Raw genomic sequence first — 11,620 nt, 5'->3', positions numbered from 1 at the left:
TAGGGAAATCCAAGCCAATCACAAACACAAACATACATCTGTGAAAAGCCTCCTAAAAAAACCCAAGAGAGTATTTATCACAATAGTAAAACAAGCAAGCAAACAAACAACATCTGAAAGAATACTTTAATACTTAAACTTCAAGTCTTTCCAAACTCACTCTCTTTTTCTCTCAGAAGGGTGTCCATTGTGCTCCTGAAAGAAACTAAGACTGTCCTATCTTTGCCTGGCAGGTTCAAAGAGAGCTGAAAACAATGCCTTCACCTACCAATCAGAAGTCTGCTCTGAACTAATTACACCTTAAAACTAATTACACCTTTACAATCTTCTGCCAGAAATAGAATGAAACTTCCTCACAGTGCAGTTCCATCCTCTTTTTATTCGAGTCTTTAAATTTATGCTCACCACAAGGTCCAAGTTCTGCCACTGTCTGACTGTCCCACAGGGCCTGGAGATTAGCCAGTCTTTCTGAAGGCTCCATAGTTACTTTTTTCAGAATCCGCCTAGATGCAAAAGGGGAAAAAAAATATAAAAATATCTCATGATTTTGAAAGTGTTTTTAAATTCAGAAATTGTCTTTATTTCAAGTATGATTAAAAAATGAGTGTATAGGAAGAATTACCATATTTAATACAACCCGCTTCTCTGTCTAAAAGTCACACAAATTGTGATGCATCCCAGTAGGAGCAACATTTATTTGTCTCTTTCCAATTATCAACCCTCTGACTACTGCAGCAACAGAGCCCTTTTCTATGCCAGGATTGCTCTAGCTAAGATTTGCAGCCCTCATATAACACAAGTAGCCCTAAAATAGGGGAGAGACATATTATTACTGGTTACCCTGAAACCACTGCTGTTTATCCAGAGCTTTTATGCAGTGAAAGCACTGTGGTGCAAAGAGCCACAGAACATGCTGAGTAGCTACATGTGGCCTCTAGGCTGCACTCTAGGTACTCAACTCCAATCTTTGTAATTTGGTAGTGTTCCTCCTCCACTAGAAAGAAACTCAGTCCATTCCTGCCTTTTAAGAAATGAAATTATATGTTCCTCTGAATGACAGGACTGCTTCATAAACTGCAGAACCCCATAAAAAGGGGGGGAGGAATTAATAAAAGTTATTAATGGAAGAAACCTCTTCCCTCTTTTCTTGCCTGTTCTGGTCTTACATAATCTGCACAACTCTAGTGTTTTCCTTTTGGAAAGCTGTGTGATCTGAGACAGGAGCAAGAAATTTTATTTCTTTTCTGGGAAGCAAGCACTCCATATATAGCTACCCAAAATGCACCAACAACATTACAAGAAATCCCAGAGAAAACATGTATAGTGCTCAAGGACTTCACAGACACACAAGCAAAAATGCACAGCCTTCCAGCCCTCTTCACTTTTTTGCCTGCAAGTCTCACATAATCACTGAGGTTTTATGGCAAATCTGCTCCCAAATGTAAGCATGCTTTTTGAAGAAAGAGCTTGATCTCCATTCAGGCAGTTAATAATACTGTCACAGAGAAAAACTGGAAGTAAAAAACCAAAACTGCCAGCCAGAGTTTATGAACTTGATTTCCTGCTCCACCTACAGAATAATAATAAAGGTGAATAATAGAGACAGACACCCAAAATAAAACATGTAAAGCCTGACCATTTACATCTAACATCTGTTACAAAAGTTATAAAAATCAACATATCTAGGAAAATTCTTTTGCACAGTCAGTTTTCTCTAATACCACTGAAAACCAAGAGCTGAAGAGAGTAATAATAGAGCTGCATGATCTGAATAGAGAGTGATGAAGATAAGGTAAGGACAGAGAGAAGAAATAAAAGAAAATTAAGAAAAACTACTGAGAATCGCTGCAAGATGATAAAATTCAGAGGCACAGATACTAGGAAAACAACAAACAATCCCACCCAAACAACAAAATGCAAAAAAACCCCAAGAACAATGCCTAAAGCACAGCAAAAAAAGATAGAGAATGAGAGGTATGATCCAAGGAGCCTGTTACACCATGAAAAGTGCATGACAAGACTGCCCAGGGCTCAGTTTTGAAGAATAAGGCTCCCAATCATGAGTACCCTTTCACAAATACTTAAAGTAAACAGAACATCTCCCAACTCAGATTTTACTTCTGGGGGAAAAACAAAAACAAAACCCAAAAGGAGTAAACTATCAGAAAAAGCCAGAACCAAAGTTATACCAGAAGTTGGAAAGGCAATAAGGTAAAATAAAAACTTTTAACTCCAAATACCTGCATCACCCCCTTAAAATGAAGGCTCTTGTGACCCTACAGACCACACTTACCCTACCTGTGCTCTGCACTGCTTCCCGGTTCTACCATATAACTGGACGAAAGCTTAGCCCTTGCCTCAAGGTGTTTCCATATCCTCTGTGCATTTCTGAAGACAGGGTGGAGAGACCAGTGGACAAGATGTGGTGTCTTTTCACCCTTTCTGCACTATCTGTTCCCACTTGAGGTGCCCTAAAAGCCACTTACACTGGTGAGAGTCCAGGGAATATCTTCCTGAGGCAGGTCCCAATGTGTGCCAGCACCTCACTCACATCCTCCGAGGATGCCATCTTCATGGAGATGCTGCATTTTTCAGTTTCCATAATCAACTATAAATAAGAGAGCATGAGAGCAAGAACTGGATATTGTAGAATTCATGTCCACTTAAAAAGGAGAGCATTTTGAATGCCAGAGGAATGCTTTGTGTGCTGGCAGGAATCTGTTATTCTTCAAGACATGACATGGCAATGTTCCAGGTAAAGTTTCTGAAAGTTGTTCTTGAATGTACAAAATGGTCATACTCAAACTTTGCTTTTCCTAACAGTGCCCTGCTTCCCATAGGAACAAAATTTTCAAAGGATTTTGACCTCAGCTGACACTTCAAGAACTAAGAACTTTTCACAGCACTGTCATCTTTTGAAACACATCCCAGAACACCAGAAGAACTGAATGGAGTCTGACAGGAAACTATTGAATGAGCAGGGCCTGTTTCCTCCAGCAAAAAGTAAAAGTCTTTAATGGCTGTGATCCTCTGGAAAAGCTCTGATGCTTTCATCTGTGCTGTTTAAGATAATGTTATGGTAATATATTGTCTCAGTTCAGATCACAGAATCACAGAATCCTAGGGGTTGGAAGGGACCTCAAAAGATCATCTAGTCCAACCCCCCTGCCAGAGCAGGGTCACCCAGAGCACATCACACAGGAATGTGTCCAGGCGGGTTTTGAATGTCTCCAGTGAAGGAGATGAAGCAGTAACTCAGCTAACATAATTGTCCTGCTGTCTGGGGGATACGTGCTTCAGCTAGGGGAAAAATAAAGCATTTTGCAGCCCCTCTCTCCTATATTGAGTGTTCAGAATCAAATCAGATTACAGTATTACTGACACACCAGGTCTGCTGCTGCTTTCAGCTGCATCACAGGAAGCAATATAAAGTTTCTCTGTTCTCCAACATAAATATTTAGCACAGACCAAGTCATAAACTCATTTTAAATGAGGAGCTGTGCATAAACAGTAAAAAGCTAACATTAAGAATAAACAAGAAGTGTAGATAGACAGTATGAGGGGGGACACTGAGTAGTATGCTGTAGAAGATTGTTTTTTACTGAAACTGGTTCCCAGGGCCCTTTTGGTTCTCAGTTCCTATTTAGGGTCATCAGCATGATACCTCTCAAAGAGGCTGTATTATCCCAAAAGCACACCAGGAATTTTCACACATTTTCCCACCAATTCTACTCCTTTCTGAACTGGTTACTGTCACTCCTGGAAGATGAATGAGTGTGAAAGTTACTACTGTTTTTCATTGTCACCAATATTAACACAACATTTCCCTATTGTCCATTTGTTCACTTATCTTACAGTGGGAACCTTTCTGTGAGATGCCCAGCACAAGATTACATCCTTCAGGCATGACGGATGTAACATGCCATATGTAGGGAAGCTGCAACAATACCATTTGCCCCACAAGCAGTAATCTAGGAGCTTGCCTACCTGTAGTATTACATGTTTAAAACACAACTGAATGCAAACACACAAAACCTTAAAAAATACTTCAGGAAAACAGTATGCTGAAGAACACTTGTAGACTCTGCCACAGTTGTGATTGTCTGTGCCTTCAGGAATAAGTAGCATTAGCTACCATGGCATTTTAGTGCCTTAAATAAATGAAGCCACAAAAACCTACAAAGAATTGACTAAATGATTCCCCATTAAAACAACAAACATCTGGACTTTTTCTTTTCTTCCCTCTCTTTAAGGAAAGTTTCAAAAGCCAGGTTAAAAAGATTACATGTTAAACACAAGAGCTTTTCAGAGTTCCAAACAAGTTTTAGATGCTCCTATTTTTAAAAAGCTATTTAAAATCCAAACAGACATGAAACATATTGAGACTTTTACACAACTGGACTGTCAAATCTTGTCAACATATTCATCTGATGAATAAAAAATGTATTAAAGGCATTCATCTTTTCAGCATCTTCTCTTTGACACTCACTTATTTGAGCATATAACTTGTCAAATATATTCTGCGTTGTGTGCAGTTATGGCACCAAGAATATTTGGAAGCAAACTATTTCTGCATGCAATGTAAGCAGAAGATTTTGACTTCACCATAAAGGTAGATTTTGACTTCACCACAGAAGCCACTCGAGCTTGTTTGATGATGATTATATACCAACCATCATTGTTTTATCATTTCTTAGAAAAATTTTCACTTGAGGCAAAAGACAACTTCTACCGTATTAAACTAGGAAAATTAAAGTAGGTGTCATCCTACCAGCACAACACATTACTAAAATTGACTTTTTAAATCCTTAATTTTAAGAATTTAAAGCATCATGAATGTAAGAACACAAACATACAACGTGCTCACCAGATGAGGACACCTGCATGAGCATTACCTGATTGACTGGAACAGATCTAGCAATGAATAAACAAGTATCTTATATCTAGAATACACTCACCTGACCCGGTTTACTGGAAGTTACTCCTTGGATTTCCAAGTAGCTGAAAGTCATTTCTAACTGTAGTTAAAAAAAGAAAATGCCAAATTAGTGCAAACTTTATCTTATTTTAAAGAGCACTTAAGCTTTTCAATGAGGTTAAGAAAACTTTGTGCAAGGCTGTTATTTTACATTTATTTATGTAACAATATAATAGAATCATAGAATCACAGAATGGTTAAGATTGGAAGGGACCTTAAAGATCATGAAGTTCCAACCTCCTTGCCATGAGCAGGGACACCTCACGCTAGACCAGGTTGCACAAACCCTCATACAACCTGGCCTTAAATACCTCCAGGGAGGGGGCATCAACAACCTCCCTGAGCAACCTATTCCAGCAACTTACCACCCTCACGGTGAAGAATTTCTTCCTGATGTCTAACCTAAATCTCCCCTCTTTCAGTTTAAATCCATCACCTTTTGTTCTATCACTGCCCTCTCTGGTGAAAAGCCCCTCCCCAGCTTTCCTGTAGGCAATTGACACCAAGAATTTGCTAATATCTTATTAGACTATGTTTTACACTTAAAGAAAACAGTTACGTCTGCTTGTTACTGGTTTTAATTATTATTAGAGCTTATAGGAATACCTCATGGGGCCTTTCACATAAGCTTATAAAAAATAATGACAAAATTTTACTATAAAAAGCATCACTTATACAACACCCTACTAATGTGTACTCTTGTCACTGAATAATCATTAATTACAATACTGACAGCATAACTGGTTACACTAATCACAGAAGTGAAAAATGTTATGGCACAGAAGTTGGAGGTACATGCTCAAATAATTTTGTATACAGACATATATAAAGAAAAATACCATAGATAGCTACAAATATAGACATATAAATGCTCAAGACTCCTTCAGCATTCCTAAAAGCAGGAGAGGAAACAATACATTAGCTTTGCCTGAGTGGGTTATCTGGATAAGAGTCAGGACAGGCAGGGTGGAACAGTGAACACACTGAATTCAAATGGAAGCTTAGAAGGCAGCAGGGAAGTCCTCTTCTCCAAGGTCAAATCTAGGGCTACAGAACATGCTAAGATCTGAATTCAGAATTACATCAAGAAATGCCCTGACAGTTGAGATACGCAGAAAAAAAACCAAAACTCTTAGATTGAATCGTAATTACGGGGCAAGACATTTGCAAAGTCATTTCCTTTTATTTATCATTAAGACCATTTTAACTGAGCAATTGTACAAAGTTTCCTGTACTTTACCTTATCCTAGGTTCACAGTCAGGGTGCTCACAGGCTAACTAGCAAACACTATAGTACTCTATTTCTGTATATGTGGCAAACTTTTAAAGATTACCCTGAATGACTCCTGGGGTGTTCAGAGCCCAGATGCAGCTCTTAAGAATCTCTCTCCACTAAGGCTGCAACAGCTCATTGGGAAGTTAGGAATGGAGGTACCAGTTTCTAACCATAAGAACCAGCTAGAAGTTTCTTCAGAAACCAGCAAGTAGGGAGAGCTCCAAAACTCCAAGGTCTCACTGCCAAATCTATAAGTAGTCAAGAACAGTGCTACCACAGGATGAAGCTGTGCCAAAACATGCCATTAAAATAGTAATTATTTAGAATGCTTTAAAACTTAGGGGTTTTAAATGAAATAGAATCCCTTTTTAAGCACTTAGCTACATTATCCACTGACAGCTGCAGAGACTGAAGATTTTATTACTATTTGTTCTTTGTTGCCCATTTACTGAATCCTATTCCCGTCAATTGCCTTATTATTGGACAGTATCAGAACATAAGCAGCCCTCAGCCACTTCTGTGCAACATCCACCTCCCACCAAACACCTAGTAATCAAACTTTATGCTGAAGTTTTCGAGGACACTCCACCTATTTTACTTCACTTATTCTGCTATGTGGACAGCATCCCACAGCAAACAGGCAGTTCCAGACCACAGAGGTGCCACTGCAGCTGCTAAGGAAGTGAGTCTATACAGGGAACTGAAGCAGGAGAGAAAGAACCAACGCAAGCATCTTTCCAGTGCCTGCACCAGCACTTTGCATTTTTCCAAGGATAAGGCCTCTTCAAGTTTCTGATTTTTAAGCTAAGACTAGCACACTTTTGTGATGGCAGGATATGGCTCTGTGGAGTTCATTCACGCCAGAAAGGAGAAGCAAAACCAAAAAGTAATAAAATAGAACATCATAGCAGCTTTTGATTACTACTGGAATAAGCCAGACCACTGGTACAGAAGTTAAAGGTTCTTCTTTCTCCAGTGCTAGTCAAAATAAACAACTTAATATATGAGAATATGTAAAATTTATTTACCAAAATCACAACAAAATGTTAGGAAAAGGTTTCTATGGCTGAAATCCTTCCTATTTTGCAAATTATTTACCTACCACAGATTGAAGGTTCTGGTTTTGTTAACATACTTTCTATGTGCAGACATATATGCTCATACACATGATCAAAAATACTTTTCTATTCCTGAGAAAAGTGTACACAGATCCAGACTCAAGGATTCATTCTGCAAAAATACTTTTAGCTAAAATTAACAAATACCAGGACATGTGGCAACATCTCTATAATTCACCTTTACTTAATTTTTTCCACCTAAAAACATGGATCTACAGCCATTAAGTTGCAGTAAAAATACACAGCACTTTCTAAACATAATCTAACTGAAACAATGAAATAATTTTTGCAAAGCTTAAAAAAAAAAAAGTATAATCATATTTATTGCTACAACTGTATTTTTGAAAAATCTTCCTAAAAGTACCTCTCATTCAGTGACCCTCCACTTACCAAACCAGCTAATTTCACAGCTTTCAATGCTTTTCAATCAAAACTTACTGAAAGCAGTCACTAGAAATATGTTCATAAACCTGAATTACACTCCTACAAATATTTCATACACTTATCTGTGGGCTTGATGACACATCCAACATTTACCGATGTTGCAACTATGCTTTACACAGACTATAGCAAGAATTAGTAGGCTTTGAGTACTTTCTTATCAATCCATCTAGATTAGTGGAAACGATCTGATTGGACTTGAGCGTAAAGCTACGAAATGGCTACTGTTATATCCTTAGAACAAGGAGTTGGTGTTCTAGTTAATTAACCTTTGTTCTTTTTAACTTTGATCCGTGTTTAGCAAATACATCTCAACAGCATTGTTTAAGCAAAAGTGAAGCCTGGAATGACAATGTAGTAATAACAATCACTCAGAAATGGCCATCTCTCAGCATAATCAATTCTGTGAGAGTTTCCCAGAGAAATCAAGTGTCTTTGCTCCATGTTCTCAGCTGTCTTGCTAGGAGTTACTGTATGGCAGTTATATCTAAGCTCTTGGGCTCAGAAAGCTTGTAAACAGCTTTTCAGAATACTACAGATGAGAAAATTCAGGAAGTTTCACTAGTCCTAACAAAGTTTAATTTTGACACAAATCATTAGCAGACACATTTTTGTCTTGTCACCTTTCTTTCACTTGTTATCACTAAAGTCACACTTTTATTAGTACAACATATATGTTCTAGATCTCCATGAAAACAGAACTTGATTTTCAACTGTGTAAATCCATTTACTATAAAGTTTTGAGAGGTGTCTGTAACACTAGAGTACAGCTACTCCTTAGCACTATAAGCACCAGTCTCCAAGAGCTTTTTGATGAATTACAATGGGTTTGCTGTTATTTAACAAGATCACCATCACCACCTGTCCATCATATGGACATTGCATTGATGACTGAGCTGTTCATCCATTGATTCTGTATTTCTCTGCAATCAGTCACCAAACCCTGTCTCAGAAACAGGCTGCAAACTGTCATGATCCAAAAGCCAAGAGAAAAGCAACTGAAGACATCTGTGCTGCAGGGACAGGGTGATCAACTGAAGGAAATAAGTTTCGGCAGATATTCAAGTCAGTGTCATCCTGTCTGTCAGTCAGCGTCTTCAAATTGTAGTTAAGGATGGCAACATAGTGACCATAGCTGAAAAGCTGGTATCATTCGATTCACTGATCCTGTTTTATTATGAAGCATATGTGTGTATGTGTGTATATATATATACGCACACATATGTATGTGTAAAAGACAACAAAATAGAACATGTGCCAAAGTCCCATTCACTGATTCCAACTTGGACAACAGATAATCTCTCTCATCAGTCATTTCATTCATATGGAAAATATCTTTCTCTATTACAGCAATAATTACAAATGGTCCAAAGAATACAAAAAATAATTCACCAGCACTGGCAAGGTAGGTTGGTGAGATGCTTTTCAAAATGAACCGCAGAAATCACCAGAAAACAGCAGAATTTAATACAACTCAACATAATTTCTGTCTCCAATAGGGAATAAAGCCATCAGCTTATCTTGACATAAACTGTCCCACTACAAACATCATCAGGGTCCTCTCATGGTTCTTCAAGTTGGTGTGGTGTTTCCAACAAAATTCTTTACCCAAATGTATTTCTAGAAAATACTTCTAAAATAGTATATATAAACTGACAAGTCCATTTAAGACAGACACTAATAGTAGAAGCAGCATTCTAACAATCTCAGTGCCATGCAACATACCATTCCTTAATTTATTTATTTTTTAAACAGACACACGATATATAACTAAAATATGCCAAGTTTATACAACTTAGTTTATGCAACTTAAATTTGTATCTAAAAAAATGGAATATTTACAGAAGCAGTAGCTTTACCTTAGTGGGAATCCGAGATGTTAAAAGAAATGCCCGACATGATGCCAACACCTATTGAAAAAGAAGAACAGATTTTGTGAGAAATATTTATCAGGAATCTTATTAGAGATTCCCTTCTAGAAAAATTCTGAAACAAAAGGGAAAAAGCCTCTAGTAGAATGAGCATTGATTCCCTTTGCTGTCATACTTTGAAGGAACCAAAAATGGGCTCAGATCCAATAGGGCATAGTAAATAGACTGCTGCAATCTGATAAGCTATAAGCTAGCTGTAGCATCAAACTGAAGAGATGTATTTAATCAGTTTCCCAATAACATCTAATAGCAATTTTAGTGACATTTTAAAAAGAAACAAGGATAAGAAGTCCTACCAGGACGTATGATGTACTTAAATATAACAAAAATACGCAAGATAAACATATTATTAGTAATATAAGAGACCATAAACAAACATTGTATTTTAGACATATTTAGTGTATTTCTGGAGTAACAATACAAAGATTTCTCATCAACACGACCTGCATTTCTTTTCCAGCAAGAACAATGGAAAAAACATCACTAGATTAGGTAGACCAGTGACTGTGGGGAGAAAAAACAGTATTTCAGAAGTTATTGTCCATCAAACTATAATGATACAGAAAGGTACCATTCGAATGTCCAGTAGCACATTCCACTCACAGATTTTAGACTTTCCAAAAGGGATTACCAATTTTGCAAAACTACAGTATTGCTTTTTAATTTACTTGCCTACAGAATTAGTTACTGTTTGATCCATCTTTTTCCAGATAAAAACCTGAATTTAATTCAAACACCTGGATCAAAATCCCATAGCACGTGCAGAGCTATTCTCCCTCCTGGAACCTCCTTTCTGTTCTGTAAGTATCCATCTCCAGGTAAGCAGGTTGACACAAAACATGTTCCTCACTCACAAATGGAGAACCTGCCCAAGAAGGTAACCCAGCACCCAGCTCTGGATGCCATTCAAATGGTTGGAAGATTGGATTTCAGCTTCATATCTCAGGTGAACCATATCTTGCTAAAACCTTAGAGCGCAAATGCTGCTTTGTACTGATATCGGATCAGTACACAGACTGTTTCAAGGTTGATGTCATGAGATCTAGCACTCTGGTCACCACTGGTGTAGAGCCAAACCATTGTGGAATAATAACCACATCCTCCTGTAAGACTCCCTCCTTCTCCAAAAGCCCATTACACCAGTTGGCACTCAGCCGGCACGTCCAGGCCCTGTCAGGCAGGCCCACCTTGTCCTCTTGCACTCAGGGATGGGGGAGAAATAGTCTCTGCTGCTTTCCTCCCAGCTCCTCCCAGATCACAAGTGTGTCTTCCACAGCTTGGCAGAGAAAGGAGAAGGGCCAACCTGAGGGGTTTTACCACTGGACAGAGTTCCCTTAACGTGACAGCAGCTCCCTCTCACAGTAACAGCAATCCTCCCTCACTCAGCTCCTCAGGGCAGCCGCCCACAGAGTGTGCACTTCACTCCCCTGGGAGCCTCTGAGGAGGAAGACACCTCAGTCACAGCCCTGTGTGCTCAGAAGGAAAGCTTTGCTATCAGTAACAGGGCCCCACTTGCCCATCAGCATCTCCACAAACAAGCTGCCCAGCTCTGCAGAGGAGCCGCTGATGGGGCACCCTCCCTGCACCAGAACCACCAGCAAAATGACTCCAGAGCAGCAAGCAGAGCAGCTGCAGCAGCTTCTCCCGATCTCTTTCAGGTCACCACATCTCAGATGCAGATGTAAGACAGTCAAGGGAAAGTACAGTTTTTGAAGAGCTGCTTTCCACATTTACCTTCTAGGTATTGGCCTACAACATTAGAGAGATTAGTGTTCATGTATTTGCCACCAAAGCAGGTTGGCCGATTACAGAAAAATCAAGCCACAGTCCTGTTACAAAACATCTGTGGGCATATATGGGTTAAAGCTACTTTACG

At 38.7% G+C, this 11,620-nt stretch overlaps 1 protein-coding gene across 1 annotated transcript in view; it reads right to left on the bottom strand.

The window, feature by feature from the left end:
• Window positions 1–10,824, bottom strand: part of LRRC16A (leucine rich repeat containing 16A) — a 116,703-nt gene extending 105,879 nt beyond the window's left edge. Inside the window, exons 1-6 of the mRNA XM_009998292.1 lie at window positions 10,756–10,824; window positions 9,673–9,723; window positions 4,959–5,018; window positions 2,487–2,608; window positions 406–503; window positions 6–52 (exon numbers count right to left, since the gene is read on the bottom strand). Of these exons, the coding sequence (XP_009996594.1) occupies window positions 6–52; window positions 406–503; window positions 2,487–2,608; window positions 4,959–5,018; window positions 9,673–9,723; window positions 10,756–10,824 (447 nt within the window). The remainder of the gene's footprint in view (window positions 1–5; window positions 53–405; window positions 504–2,486; window positions 2,609–4,958; window positions 5,019–9,672; window positions 9,724–10,755) is intronic.
• Between the last annotated feature and the right edge of the window lie 796 nt (window positions 10,825–11,620).

The sequence above is a fragment of the Chaetura pelagica genome, unplaced genomic scaffold, assembly GCF_000747805.2.
Source record: "Chaetura pelagica isolate M959 unplaced genomic scaffold, ChaPel_1.0 scaffold565, whole genome shotgun sequence".
Taxonomy (NCBI): domain Eukaryota; kingdom Metazoa; phylum Chordata; class Aves; order Apodiformes; family Apodidae; genus Chaetura; species Chaetura pelagica.
This window is presented reverse-complemented; position numbering and strand designations above follow the sequence as displayed.